This window comes from Dermacentor andersoni, chromosome 8, assembly GCF_023375885.2.
Source record: "Dermacentor andersoni chromosome 8, qqDerAnde1_hic_scaffold, whole genome shotgun sequence".
NCBI classification, from domain to species: domain Eukaryota; kingdom Metazoa; phylum Arthropoda; class Arachnida; order Ixodida; family Ixodidae; genus Dermacentor; species Dermacentor andersoni.
The window spans coordinates 116610548-116625574 of NC_092821.1; the positions used below are offsets into that span (position 1 = coordinate 116610548).

The 15027-nt window shown below is 45.6% G+C and overlaps 2 protein-coding genes across 4 annotated transcripts in view; one reads left to right on the forward strand and one right to left on the reverse strand.

Moving 5' to 3' along the window:
* The window catches only part of Axn (protein axin), a 49976-nt gene extending 44300 nt beyond the window's left edge, over nucleotides 1-5676 (reverse strand). For 2 of the 3 annotated variants that reach the window (XM_050176776.3, XM_055069669.2), the window contains exon 1: nucleotides 5257-5676. The gene's annotated coding sequence lies outside the window, so the exon portion shown is untranslated. The remainder of the gene's footprint in view (nucleotides 1-5256) is intronic. The other variant, XM_055069668.2, reaches the window with a different exon arrangement.
* Nucleotides 5677-6554: 878 nt separating this feature from the next.
* On the forward strand, nucleotides 6555-8751 carry LOC126529188 (glutathione S-transferase kappa 1-like). Its single transcript, XM_050176787.3, has one exon. It carries the CDS (start codon nucleotides 6974-6976, stop codon nucleotides 7652-7654), a length of 681 nt encoding a protein of 226 aa, XP_050032744.1. The 5' UTR covers nucleotides 6555-6973; the 3' UTR covers nucleotides 7655-8751.
* Nucleotides 8752-15027: the final 6276 nt, after the last annotated feature.

The following is a 15027-nucleotide window of genomic DNA, read 5'->3' on the forward strand; positions in this document are numbered from 1 at the left end:
AGCAGTAGCACAGGGGTCACATAGAACTGATAAAATGACTTCCACTCGTCTGAGGTGCGCTCGGGTGGTAGACGAAATGAAATCCCTGGTCAAGCAATACCCGTCCTCGGAACGAAAAGGGCCAATGTGCACTTGAACATGAGGACACTAGTGTTTTTCGTGTACAGCAGCCATCACAATGTGGCCTTTGCATTCGGGAATCAAACCCACAACCAAGTTCTCTGCAGCACAAAGCCACAGGCAATGTGGCGGCAATCAGAATATTGGCTACCTCTCTAATCCGCAATGCCCTTTTACTGGGCCATTACACTATGCCCATTCCAATGCCTGTCATGACTCAGCCTCACAAACTTTACAAACGACAAATTCCCCAAGAGGTTTAAGACAATGGTATTGAAAGTAAAGTAAGCTTGAAAGCAGTCACTTGTATCCCCAGTCACAGATGAAAAGCGAGGTAGCATATCTGCACACAGTTGAAAACGGTTAAAAAACCAATCAAAAGAAAAAAAAAAGTGCTTCTCGTTTTTGCATACCGCCAGAACTGTGTGCCTTATTGTTAAATACCAACGGGACCGAAATTTCTGAGCATGTCCCCTATCTTGACCCACTCAGGAACTAATGACGAAAAATTTTCTTCAGACACACACACTGCATCCTCAGAATAAAAACTAGAAAGCAAAATAAATTTTGAAAATATATCATCACTTTCTTTTGCGCTGATATGTGACTGTTGTACAGAAAATTCTCACCGAAGCGCCCACCGCTGCTCCTCAATTTCAATTGCCCACGCCAAAACGGACAAGTTGACATGATTCCTAGGTCACCTCATGAGAGGTACCATAGTCCAAACGCTATGTTGAACATCTGTTTTTGCTTGTTCTTGTAATAACAAGCCCTTAACTAGTTGTGTACAACTGTGGACACAGTAGACAGCTCTTGAGGATTTTTGTTGAATTTGCAGTCATTAATCAACATACCCAGTCCCCTGACCCTTTACTGCACAAAGCTGCCTATTTGCAACGCAGTGAAAAAAAAAAAAAAGCAAGAACAAGTGCGCTCGCAACGAACTTTGAAATGCTTTCTTATAAGGCAAGAAGTGAAATCTGGAGGACATCTGATGTATTTAGAAGAAAGCTAAATCCTAGTGACTGATGGTCAGTGACTTTTAAGCATCCAAACTCTGTCAAACAAACTTGTTTCTCAAACTTTCAAAACAATGGAAATGTCAAGGTTACACAACACCTGCACCCCCTCCTTACTTCTTTCTAGTGAAGACTAATCTTTTTTATGACACCTTGGAGACAAATCAGCAGGAAGACAAAGAGTTGCTGCATCTTGCTGCGCCATGAGCTCCGCTACTCATTCTATTTTATGCCTACTGCAGGGCGACGGCATCTCCCAGTGATCTCTAACTACACCCATCTTATTCAAGCTGACCGCACCTTATGCCTGTGAATTTCACAGTACGTAGGTCTCTGCCGCCCGTAACTGCACTTCCCTTCCCCTTGGCACCCATTCTTTGACTAACAAGTGGGGTTGTGCGAATAGCGATTTTTGAGACCAAATCGAATAGTGGCAGGAGCAAATCAAACACATTTAGAATATTTTTCAAATAATGTATAGCTGTTATCAAAATTAATATATAATGATGCTCCCATTCCAGTTTTCTTAATGTTAGCAAGTTTATGTCATTACATAGTACGCTATGATGTGCTCTTTATTAAGAGCACAAATGCAGCAAACAAGTAGTTTTTTCATATGTGCAGGGCTCTTCGGAGAGTGCAAATGATTACTCTGCGGACTGTAAAGTATGGCTACGAAAGTGTATAGCCTGCTCCACTACACAGGTTCTTATGTTTTATTTCTATACTATGGCCGCAGGGGTGAAAATTTAACGTACTTTTGCTCCAATTTTGTGTATTTGGGCCCCACTAACGTTCAGAAATATTCGAAAAGAAAAATATTCCCATTTACATATAGATTCGAAGAGCGAATCGAATAGGACACTATTTGATTCACATGTTTGCACGCCCCTACTAATAAGCCAATGTATCTCCTTAAAACAATGCATGACCCGGACAAATCCACTCCCTCTTGATCTCAACTAAAACATCAGCTACCCCATTCACTCCCTACACCGCTGTCTATCTGTTAACGTTCATCCCACTGCCCGTTGCATTACCGATAGCGTCACCTCAAGCTGAATTTTAGAACATACATTTGCAGTATTATCGCTAGCAAAGAACATCAAGGACCAGAGAGAAGTGTCAAAGGCTAGATTTTTTTGTTGGTCACTACTGCGCGTGGCGACAGACAATGAAGAGAAAGCACAGAGGGAAGGTAATTGTTGAATTGAAACGTAGAAATAATTGGGTAATGGGAAATGAAAGTGGATGCAAATACAAGTTACCGGAGGCGGGTCCGAACCTGCATCCTCGAAAGTATAATCACAACACCCGACCCCAAAAAAGTTCACACAGCAGCCTGTTTAAACAGGAAACAAACTAGCCCTTACCCAAACCCTGCTTAGGCAGGAATCATGGTTATGCTTGTGACCTTACCTGACAGCTCGGGTCCGAATGACAAAATTTCGATCGAATCGTACCTACCCAAGCCCGTATGCAGACTCGACACTCTCTCCCGCACGCGCCCGTCGCACCAATCAGAATAAGGCATTCGACGAGATGACGCAAGCTTCCCTTTCCCAGCGATCGCACCGCCACCAGCCGGGAAAAAAAAAAAGAGGCGCTGCTAAGCGCGCCCGTTCGGCCCGTCGACACGATGTTACACGCCAGGGCGACCACTCCAGCAGTACCAACCCCAGACGACGACGTTGAAGTATGCACAACTCAAAACCGCATGAAAGCGAGAGCCGTTTCTCAAAAGGGTGCGAAACGGTAAACGGAGGTGACGTACGCCGTTGCAAAATGGAGAAAGGGCATCGCAATAAAGCCCGTTTTGTTCACAATTGTAAGTGATTTTCAACTTCGTAAACTGCTAGCCGGTCACGCGGTTTATCGATTCTTTTCTTTCACACCAATACCTTTTTTTTTTTTTGCGACGCTTCAAACCTTCGGCTTGTCACCGTGGCATCGAGAACTACGAGGCTTAATTGCGCGCAATATATTCAGCGTTCACCATTTAAACTCGCAAAAGATACAATGAAGACGTTAAGCCAATCAAGTCAACGCAGTGCACAAATGGCTGAACGCCTGCAGCTACAGGATGGCTTCCAAAACAGCTGTTAAATGAAGGCGAAAGAAGGTAGGACCTGTTAAACCGTTACCAGAAGTTATGACAGTGCCTCGTTATGAACATTTCGCTCAATACATTTGCATCTACAGCGCCAAGAGTCTCCTTGAACCGAGACAGACCACCGTAAACCACAATACAGCCGAGAAGGAGCGATCACGTTTCATTCACCGAAGACCGCGGGACCGCCGCGCCGCCACTACGAAGGCATCCCCGGAACCCCCAGCGACGTGTCGTTCGTTACTCAAAATTCGATTTTATCGCGGGATCGCGCCCGCGCAGACGACAAGGACCACCCACGCAGTCTTCCGCGTCGTCTGCTACGCGCGACATGGCCTCGGGCACCTTCTTACTGTTTCACCTGCCACACTACGCGAAATCCGACGAATGGCTCTTGTGTATTGTCAACGCACCGCAACAGCAGTGAGTGATACTCAAAGGTGCGCGCACGTTCTATAAACCGGGCCATCGTTCGGGAATTTTATAACTGCACACTGGAGCATGAGGAGCGATTGCGATGGCAAATTGGGGGGCGGGGGCAGTGGGGGTAGCAAGAATCGACGAGCGCTGGAATTTTGATCTCGTTACGGCGTGCCCTAGGGACATGGAGTTCGCGGTTTTTGTCGATGGGCTGCCACGAACGGGCCGCGGTTTGGGAGTGAAGGACCCTCGAATGTATCGTCCCCGAGGCTCCGAACACTAAACCATTGTTAGCCGGGCACTCAATCCGTTTTGAACGAACGCTCCTCAAGCGAGCACGCATTGTTTCGAGTGCTTACGGCTCTCGTTCGATAGAAACCGCTTACACGGCTGTATTAAGCGAAACGACCCTTCAAGCACGGGCTCAAGCTTTTTTTTTTTTTTTTGTAGACGGGGTTGTTTTGCCCTGTAATATTTGCGTGTTTCCTTAGTAGTACGCTTGACTGGTTTCACAAAATCGGGCAAGGGTCTCGCAACCGGGATTAAGGCTCCAGCTGCCGAAGGCAGCGTTTTTATCTCCAGCCGCTATCGACAAAAAAAAGGCAGTTTTGCTACAGCGTGCTCGAGGTATTCTTGGCAGACTCAACGGCGAATCGCGAGGGGTTTATAAGAAATATTGAAAATGAGGAATAAGCTGAGCGAAGGCGGAAAACGTCACAACCGAATTCTCAGCGCGCATTAAGTTTACCGTATGGAGCTGCGGGTGGGTTGCAGCAGTTAAAGTCGGTTAAATTTATCAGAATGGAATAGGTAAACCTACGAATAAAACGATAGAGTGGGGCTAAGCACAGGCAGATACGGCAATGAACCACCCCGCAGAAGATCACGTTACTACGGCAAAGTGTAAACAGACGCGCAATGTTGTTTTGTTGCATCACGCCGTTTAAAATTCGCACCACCAGGCACAAAAGTTCACCCTTCATAGTCCGCCCACATTCCCCCACTGCTGTACCTCAGGTGCAGATGACGGCCAGATATACATATTTTTTTATTATGTTTCAAACTGCGTAAACTTCATACACGTGTATTATTTCGTTAGCAGGGCGATCAAGTGTAGCGCGAACAATGAAGAAAAAGAATGTGCAGGAAAGACAGGACCCCACCAAGCACGTCGCTGAGGCTAGCACCTTCGCAGGCAAAGCGTCCAACAAAAGCAAGAACAAATGCGAGCCCCGTGAAGACCCACAGAAGTCGCCAGCAGCCGTTTCGCGACTGTTTACCGAATAAAGCAGCGGAAGAAACGGCGAATAGGCAACGCAATAGGCCTAGCCGCGGTTCTGAAGTTGTTACAAGCAACACACGGCTCACTTGCTCAAGTGCCGCTGGCCAACTTTTGCTTTCGACTTTTACTTCGAGCAGCGACGCAAGAAAGTTTTCGGCAGCCCAGAGCGTAAGAAACAAAAAGTCCGTGCGAAGTACTCGCTCGCCTCGAAACTGCGGCGAAAGTTCGCGAGGTGAAAGTGTTTCCGTACGCTCCGAGCTTGACACCGTGCAATCCTTCGCTGGAGGAATCTCCACACTCACCGGTGTTCAGTCGCTCGAGCCCTAGACGTCCCGAAAAGAAGAACAAAAAAAGTAAAGGTGCCGAAAACGAGGGCTAGGCCTAGAGCTTGCGGACGCCAATGCGGGTACGGTGAGCCGTGACGATCCGAACTCGGTGTGTCCTCGTCGTGGGAAAACACCACCGATGGCCGGGAACACGCGACGACTACGATCACCAAACTTCAACAATAAATTCCGCACTGCGATTTCCGTCCCCCACCATCGCCGCACATGTCCACGGCGGCCATACTCCAACACCGCCAACGTCACGAGAAAAACGCCCAATGGCGACGCTCCGTTGTTAAACGTCACCGTTCCCACCGACCAATGACAAACTTTTTAGGGAACAAATATCGCCGGTATATGTGGTTCAAAATTTCTTAATGAGCGGCGTACGCCCGCGGATTTGTTTTCTCCAGTTTGATGCAACCGAAATTTACTCGATTGCTTGGCTTAAAAGCGCGTAGAATAAAAATAAAAGGTAGGCCATTTGAATTGGAGTGCGCTTGAACTGTCTGCGGCGGTGGTAGTAGAATACGCCACCATAGGTTCTTAAACGCGCTACGGGCTTGGGATCTCGCTTCTCAGAACCACGTGTCCAGCATTTTCAAAGAGGCCGACAGCCCGCTAAGTGGCCCCAAACACGCACCACAATCTCGACGTTCCTCGACCCTCCTTTTCATTTTCTTAATTTATTTTGTAAGTTTGCCGTCGGCCGGCTTGACAAAGAAATCTTTCCTGTTTCAGTGGCACGTGGTTTGGTGGAAGCGTGAAAAAGCGCGCACGTGCTCAACAAGCGTCAAAAATTGAGCAGCCGAAGCAAGAAAGACCTCTGCTGGCTGGCGAATCTGATTACGATTAAAGCCCTGCCCCTACAGCAACGAACTCGCTTGGTGCCGACGAAGGCGCCTAAGCGACCGACCCTCTCCACATTTTTATTATTTTGGGTTTGTTGACTGCCTGCGGGGAGGGGCGGCTGTGCTTTGAAGATCAAAGGCAAGTCGCCGCCACCGCTTCGCACGCCCCGCGGTCCAAAGAGACCAACTTTGCCAACGTGTAGAAATCAAAAATACGAAAATTCGCGACCGCTCTTAGTGACGCCTGGTGGCGACAAATGTTGCTTCTGGCATCGGCTTCAATACTTCGGCTGCTTCAACATCGTTATTTTATTTTACGTGAAGCCCTGCTGTAGCGAAGTTATGCTCACAGTACAGCATTCTAGAGAAACATCCCACTGTGTACTCGAATTCACTGTTTATCGGGGTGTGAGAAAGCGGGGGCGCGTTAAATTTGCGACAGTGAAATCTAACGTAAATTATGTATATAATTGTAGAAGCAAACGCCATGACACCAGATTAACGTAAATAACCTACGTCTAGAGCACGTAAATTATTACTGACACATCAGAACGTGCAGACTCTTTCGAAAACGGCTACTGGTCACTACTAATCTAGTAGCAGACGACAAGGACGCACTTTTCCGCCCGTTTGTTGATTTTGCCTCTTCTATCGATGTGTGATAACAGTTGATAACGCTCCAACATACTAGAGCAGTGCTTAGCGGGTGCGGGCAGCAAAGTTCTTTTTTTTTTTTTTTACTTGTTATCAATGAGTAGGATCCGGTTGTTTGGCTTTGCGTTGGCTCGAACTCAGTGATTCCCGCCACCCGCGTTCGTCCGCACGTAAAGTACGTAAACATCATGGCTGTTTCTCGGATTACCGTGGAACTTTTTTACGATGTCATCTCGCCTTACTCCTACCTCGCGTTCGAAACCTTAATGCGCTACAGGGCACCGTGGAACCTGGACTTGAAGCTCAAGCCTTTCTTCCTGGGCGGTGTCATGAAGGAGTCGAACAACAGACCGCCGGCACTCGTCCCAAACAAGGCCGCCTACATGGTGAAGGACATGCGTCGGCTGTCCGACTACTTTGGCGTGCCGATCAAGACGCCCGACTTCTTCCTCGAGTTCATAATGACCAAGTCCACGATCAAGCCGCAACGCTTTCTTGTAGCGCTCGACATGAAGTACCCGCAGCATCTCGAGGAGGCGTCGCGAGGATTTTGGAAGCGCTTCTACCAGGACAACAAGGACATTGCCGAGGAAGAGAGCGTCGCGGAGGTCGGTCGCGCCGCGGGCATGGACGACAACGCACTTAAGGACGCCCTCGCCATGATCAAGGAGGACAAAGTCAAGCAGGTGCTCGTGGAGAACACGAAGCAGGCAGTCGACGGGTACGGCGCGTTCGGCGCGCCCACCATCGTGGCGCACGTCGCGGGCAAGCCCGAGGTGTTTTTCGGCAGCGACAGATTCGAAGTGATGGCTCACGTCATGGGAAAGAAGTGGCTCGGCCCAAAACCGGCCGAAGCAGCCAAGCTGTGATATGCGTGCGCGGGGTTTCAGCACTTTCAGGCAGCGAGGTAGCAACGATGGGCCAGTAGGTCGTTCTGCGCATGCCCGGTGCCTACCGGTAGTGAGCATGCCCACAGGGTTGCCTAGAAACTCGGTGTTCCGGTGTTTTGTTATACCGGTGTCGCACGGCAGATCGCGATCTTGTTTGATCCGGATCCAGCCAATCGCAATCGGGCTTCTTGATCGCGATCATAGGCCCACGACACTTGGTTTTGAAAGTTGCAGACAATCGGCAGACGACAAATAGCCTTACCCACAATGGCAATTGAAATATTTTTATTGAAAAAAGAAGCATTATATTACAATTTTACACAAGTTTGATATGTGCTTTGGAGCTGCTAATGACAGCTGGTGTGCTTGAGCTCGCCCAAACTGAATCCGGATCGTTGGACCATGTAGCAGCAATCATAGTAGATCGCAATTGAGAAATGCCATCTGGATAGGGTCTGATCTCGATCAAAAGGGACCTTGATGAAAAGTTTTGGTGATTAATATAGTGGTTTGCCATTGTAGCTCAAGTATACAAACCACAAAGTATACTACATACTTATGTAAGCAAGTATCCACTTATTATAGAAATAAACTGTAAGTAAGGCTGGGTGATACATGCTAACATTGAAATGTATTTTGAATACCGCCACGAAGCAATACCAGTGATAAGCATTGGCCGTGTTGATGATGTTAGTAAGGCTAGCTACCAGGTTTATAGAAATATGTTTTTTGGAGTTTCTAACAGCACTGTGATGCAGAAGGAACAGTTTGTTCACGTGTCAACATATGAACAGCATCAAGGATATTAAAATCAACATTGCAGGCATGTGTGAATAAAGTCTCATTAAGATTGCACTAAATCCACTAGTGTATTTTATTATTATAAATTAGAAAAATGAGAAAAGTTCACTAAGGTATGTCCACAGCGGTAATGGTGAAATACTGCTTACAGGCTGCCAACTTTACTGCATGAATAGTGAAACTTGTATAGTGGTATATCGGTGTGTCTATTTTTTTTACCCATGTTGATGTTTGTCTTTGAATTTTAATAAAAAAATTCTACTCTGCTGAGAAAATTTGCAGTGGCTTGTGCGAGAATGTCACCTCAAGCCAAATCTGGCTGCACCAACGATAACGACAGACATATTTCGGCACGTCTGGTGCCAACACATACATGCTTGCAACAACTCTTTTCTACAGCACCTCAGGGGAACATTACCAGGTTACAAGTCATCACCAAATTTAATTGTTGCCTTGGCAAAGCATGCCACTACATGTGGATAACAATAGTAGTCAACTTAGGCAATTAGTTTTTGAGCTTTACAAAAATTATGAAAAAGAATTATCCTAGTTTCGGCAAGTTTAGGTTAAGTTGCAAGCAGAATTCGTAAACTATTCTATTCCTTATAACATAGTGTTTCATCATAGTGCACATTTTTCAGAAAAAGCAAATAACTTTTTGGTTTTGTACAGTGTAGGTGACGGCAAAAGCCGCACGAGTGAAGGTTTTCGAAAAGTCTTGAGTTAGTTTTGAATATACTAGCCTGAGAGTAGAACTGCAATGTGCTGGCAAAGACGTATTAAGGCCCATTAAATATTTTTTAGATGTTATGTCGTTGGGAGACCGAACCATTTATCATGCATTAACTTTTATGGAACTCGAAAAAGTTTTGCATCAACATGGACACAGCTAGAACTATCCAGCTAGATGAAGTAATGTCACTAGTGTTTGATTTAGGACTGAAAATTTTGCCCAGAAAGAACCTTTATTTCAGTTGGCCACTTTTTTTTCTCAGTCATATGGCTTTTTATTTCAGACGTAACGCTTTGCTTGTCTGTGTAAAAGTGCTGGTTTTTATCAAGTTCACTAAGCTCAACCAAATCACTGAATCTGGATGACAATTCCAATAGCTGTCACCCGAGGCACTTTGTTCTTGATGTTTAAAAAGTATTTACTGCGGTGCCATTCCAAACCAGCTAGATGGCTGCATTGATGATTTACTTATAATGGCAAAGCCTTTAGTGCTACCAAGAAAGACAAGGATAACCATTGACGATAACCACAGATATCATATTTCGACACGTCTGGTGCCAAGACGGGTGAAATGTTGCGACAGTGATCGCCAGAGGTCAGACACTACCCCAGGATATCGCTTTCATTCGCATTTATTGGATAAGGCAGCAGAAACGTCACCCAATGCTCAAATGACACGATACCATATTTTTGTGCTGTAGCTCTAGAGGTAGCATATACAGTAGAGTTCCATTAATTCGGCTCTGGTTCATTCGATCTGGCCGAATATCCTACCCAGTGCCCATGCATTTCTATGGGCCCAAACTTTCATTATTTAGATCCTAAAATTGACATTCGACTAACATTCGAACTTGACCAGTCGGCATGCACAAGACTGACCTCTGTGATGACCCTAATAGCGATCCCTTGAGTGGTAGGGTCTGTTTAATGGAATTTATGAGACGGGCAATGCATTGAACACATAAAAAAATCTATCGCCGGAAACACCTATTTTTGACCTACCCTAAGAAGACTTTCACGCCATAACTGTAGCTTATCCCCCACCAGGCACGTACCAAGGATTTTTTTCGGGGGGGGAGGCAACCCAAGGTAACATTTCTATGCAAATGAGGGGGAGGGGTACCTTTGCTAGTAAAAATATGAATAACACCCACCATTTGCCATAAAGAGGGGTAAACCCGCAAAAGAGAAATGAAATAAGGTGCATCTCACAGGTAGGCATAGGATAAATCTCTCCTTGTCTTGGCAAACAAGGAACTACATCAAATGGACTTGCACAGGAAAGAAGCGCAGGAAGAACACTGTCAAGAACAAGTAAACAAGCAAAAGTGCAAAATAAAGATTTCTATAGTAGAACACAACTTAAAAAAAAAAAACAGCAGTTAGCAACTAAGGCACACGGACTGCGTGGGGTTGTGTTACTCCGCCAGCCAATCATAGAAGCAAAAAAATCGTCATGCGGCCTTTTCAAAATGGCGTCGAACTTGATAGCTCCGGAGAGTCCGCTGTTCTTGAAAAGTCTTTTTATCGGCGGAAGCAGTGAGGTGTGCAACAGACATGAACTAAGTGTATGGAGTCGAGGCATTTAACTCTTCAAAGGTATACAGTACAGTTAATTTCACATCTCAGCCCATTTTACTCATGAAACTTCACTGCCAACTGAAGTGAAACTTGACAATAAATAGTTGCAGTGAAGCAAGCATTTTATTTCAATTCAATAAAGAATTAGGCTTTCACCATTCCACTACAATAGGTGAGGAAAAACGTATAAAACACACTATTTTTTTTTTTTTTCATTTGCACCTTATTTGGGTAACAGGAAAAGTTTGAATTACGAATTATTTGCAGCCTCGCGGAGGAACAGGGACTGGTGGTTATGAGGGCGTGGGCGGGGCTTCACTGCAGAGTTAAGTTGCATCAGACTACAGTAGCGTTTTTTATATTAGCTCTGAAGGAATTATAAACATATATTTGCAGAACAATCACAGTTCTTTGGATCCCTCGTTGACTGCTCTACCAAGTGCCAAAACGAACTCGTGTTGTTATTCAGGAAGTTGCGTAACGATGCGTGGCTGCAAGTGCCGTACAACCGCCCAGAGTGCAGGATGCTGCGGTTCTGCTCACCGCGGAAGGTTAGTAAAACACCCACATAAACACAGCAAAGAGGCTTTGTCAGGCGGTTCGACTGGTAACAGTAGAAGCGTCATTCAAAACACGTGGAATTGTTCTCCACTTCCGGCAGCATTTTCTCTACTTCGTTTTCAAATAGAAAGATGTTGATCCATAAATATTTTCACAAACAATGGTAAAATTTGTTAATTTTTGCTTTTTCTTCCTGTTTGGCTGTTGCCTTGGCTCTGTCGCTTAGTAGAGTGCTTAATTTCTAAACTCCTTGTGACTCTTGCTTCCAGTTAACAGTTTTGTACGAAAAGTGCTGTACAATTAGGGAAAAAACAGACAAGGTAACCGGTGACAGTCATGTTGCTTATAGGTTTGAAGGTTATTGCAGGGTTTGATGATGGACGCTGTTCTGCATTATTTTATTTTCCACCTCATCTAACCCACATCGCGAGTATATGGTTCAGGGGATCTGCCAGCGTTGCGGCGAGCCGTCATTCAAGGAAATAATGAAGCAAAAGGCAAAAGTTAAACATAATTGGCGTTTTCTCCGGCCACAACTCGTTCCATGAGCATACAGACCAGCTGACTAAAAACTGAACCCCTTTCCTGATCCCTGGATCAGTTTAAACAAAGAAGGTTGAACTAACGAAGCTGCAGCGATGCGCATTACCGTTGCAATAGATGGTGATCAACTTAACGCATCTCGAGTTAATCGCGCGGGCACCGAATCTATGAGAAAACTGGCCTTCATACTCCAAGAGATGCAGATAATTACTGCCATCCAAAAGGACTGAAAAAGGCAACAAAATGTTGACCGCTGAATAGCTGTCAAGTCTTAACACTGACTTGGCAGCGCTTTAGGAATGTGTGAGGAGTGGTGCGTGATCGGGGAGGGGGAGCGCCATACCCCCCCCCCCCCCCCCCCCGCACATGTCCGATTACGATCTTTACCCGATTCCAACATGCACTTTTTTTTTTTTCAGTTGGAAATTGCCTGCACAGTGCAAGGGGATCAATAAACCACAATATCACCTTCGTATGCTTTACTGCATCGAACAATTTGTGGCAAAGCTGACTTCAAGAACAATGCAGTGAAGCTGACTTTTAAGAAACCGGTCGCCACTGTTCAACAGCCATTAGACTCTCACACATTTCTCTTGCCAAAAAAATTGGGTGCGCACTAGATTTATACTTTGTTTAGGAGCTTTAACGTCATTTCTGTTAGTTTTCCGCTTTACACATATGGAAAGCAGGTGCACATTAATGGAAGTCGACTGTACTTCACGTCAGTACATAGCAGGCAGTATTATGAAGGCTACAGGTAGACTTCTCTTGCTTCTCGCATTTGTGAAAAAATAGCGTCACATACGAAAGAAATATAGAGTTGAACCTCATAAGGAAGACACATTAGCCACGAAAATATTCATTCTATCCAATATTCGTTATAAGCATAATTTGTTAATTGCCAAGCTAATATCAGCAAGAAAATTTGTAAAATTCACTTTGTGATATGCGATATCTACATCCCGGTTCGTTATGTTTATACATTGAAGTTAGACTGTATGGGTAGAGTGTACTAGAACCTTTTTCTTTTGGTGACGCGACTATGCGGGTCCGCCTAGTTTTTCCAGGTCCGCCTAGCATCTGGCGTCTGACCAGATATGTGCGGTTTGCCATAGCTACGGTTTGCTAGACTTAGCTAACCGTAGCTTAGATAGTTAGCGTCAACACGGCCACTGCGAGCAGCACTTCGCGTGACAAGGCACAGGATGCATGGGTTGACACCCTGCCTGCATGTTCACTGCATTATAGGTATGCATCACGCAAGTCAATGCTACATTAAAGGGCCCGACTACCAATTTTTGTGGTGCCCACTTTCTTCAGTGCTACAGAAAGCATACCGGCAGGGCCATTCAATACTTTTCATTGGGTCATGAAACTTCCCCGAAAGTTTCACATGGGGACAGAAGGTGAGCAATTTGCCGTGCCAGATGGCTGGGCTGCGCGATCGCGCAAATCTTTTACGAGGAAAGGTGCCTGTCCCACATTTACTTCAGCATGTTTGTTGAATTAACATGCAACGGGAACTTCTGGCATAATTTAATGTGCGATGCTTTTGTGATTAAATCATACAACGCATCGTTTTACGATTGAATGCAATTTGTTTATTGGTTGAGTTGGTCGTTACTGTAGTCTTTTACATTGCTTAGTTTATTTAGTTAAGGGTGTTGAGTTAGTTATTTGATAATTAGTTTAATATATAATTTTGTTAGTAGTAATAAGTTTCGGAAGAAAACAGTCTCAGAAGAAAATAGCAGGTAGTGACCACGGATCCAGACCACGAGACTGAAATAACCAGAATAAGAATGGGCTGGGGGGCGTTTGGCAGGCATTCTCAAATCATGAACAGCAGGCTGCCACTATCACTCAAGAGAAAAGTGTATAACAGCTGTGTCTTACCAGTACTCGCGTATGGGGCAGAAACCTGGATGCTTACGAAAAGGGTTCTGCTGAAATTGAGGACGACGCAACGAGCTATGGAAAGAAGAATGATGGGTGCAACTTTAAGGGATAAGAAAAGAGTAGATTGGGTGAGGGAACAAACACGGGTAAATTACATCTTAGTTGAAATCAAGAAAAATAAATGGGCATGGGCCGGACATGTAATGAGGAGGGAAGATAACCGATGGTCATTAAGGGTTACGGACTGGATTCTAAGGGAAGGGAAGCATAGCAGGCGGCAGCAGAAAGTTAGGTGGGCGGATGAGATTAAGAAGTTTGCAGGGACATGGCCACAATTAGTACATGACCGGGGTAGTTGGAGAAGTATGGGAGAGGCCTTTGCCCTGCAGTGGGCGTAACCAGGCTGATGATGATGATGAATAAGTTTGGTAAACAGTTGGTTAGCTTTGTTTGAAATGCAGTCTTTACGCAGAATTACATTAAAGTGCGATGTGAATTTGCTCTCTAGTCGGTACCTAACAATGGAGCAGACCAAGTGTACAATTTGAATTATGAATTAAGCCGCTGTTGCAAACGCAATTGAACCTGGAAATGAAATAAGGCTTTGTAGTTTAGAAATTGCTTGGTTTTTTTTTCTGAACACTACAGAAACAGGGCGGCAATTCGCACATTGCGTCAACAATATTCGCATGCTGGCACAGGCAGTCGTCAACTTTTGTACAATAGCGAGCGTACGCACAGAACGGCTGTGGCGTCCATTCAGTGCCTACTCCAGCCTACCTTCGACTTGCGCCAGCTCCGCGGTGCATCCACTGTGGACGGAATATGAAGCTCTCCTGTAGCGTTCTGCGGAAGTTTCGCGACCAGATGAAAAGTATTGAAGGACGCTGACAACCGGTCAATGTGTCCAACTAAGCAGTGGGTGCCGAGAAATCTCAGCGGAACATTTACCGGAACTCTTCATTCGAAGTTGCGATCGTGATCATTAAGGGCACATTCACACCGGCGACTTGAGGAGGTCGCGCGACCATTTGCGACTCGCAATCAAAAAGCGACCGAAGGCGACTGATGTTCACACCGGCAAGCCCGGCTGAGCGCGACCCGCAAGTCGCAATCCCAGAGATTATCGTTCTCAGCGAGAACTCTCGGAATCTACGCGGAATTTGAACGCGACGCCGGAGGAGGCCGGATGTAGACACACGAAAGATCACTTCCGGTGCGCCGCTGATTGGTT

Bases quoted from the DNA above. Each gene is read 5' to 3' on its own strand.
- LOC126529188 (XM_050176787.3), top strand. From the start codon at position 6,974: ATGGCTGTTTCTCGGATTACCGTGGAACTTTTTTACGATGTCATCTCG.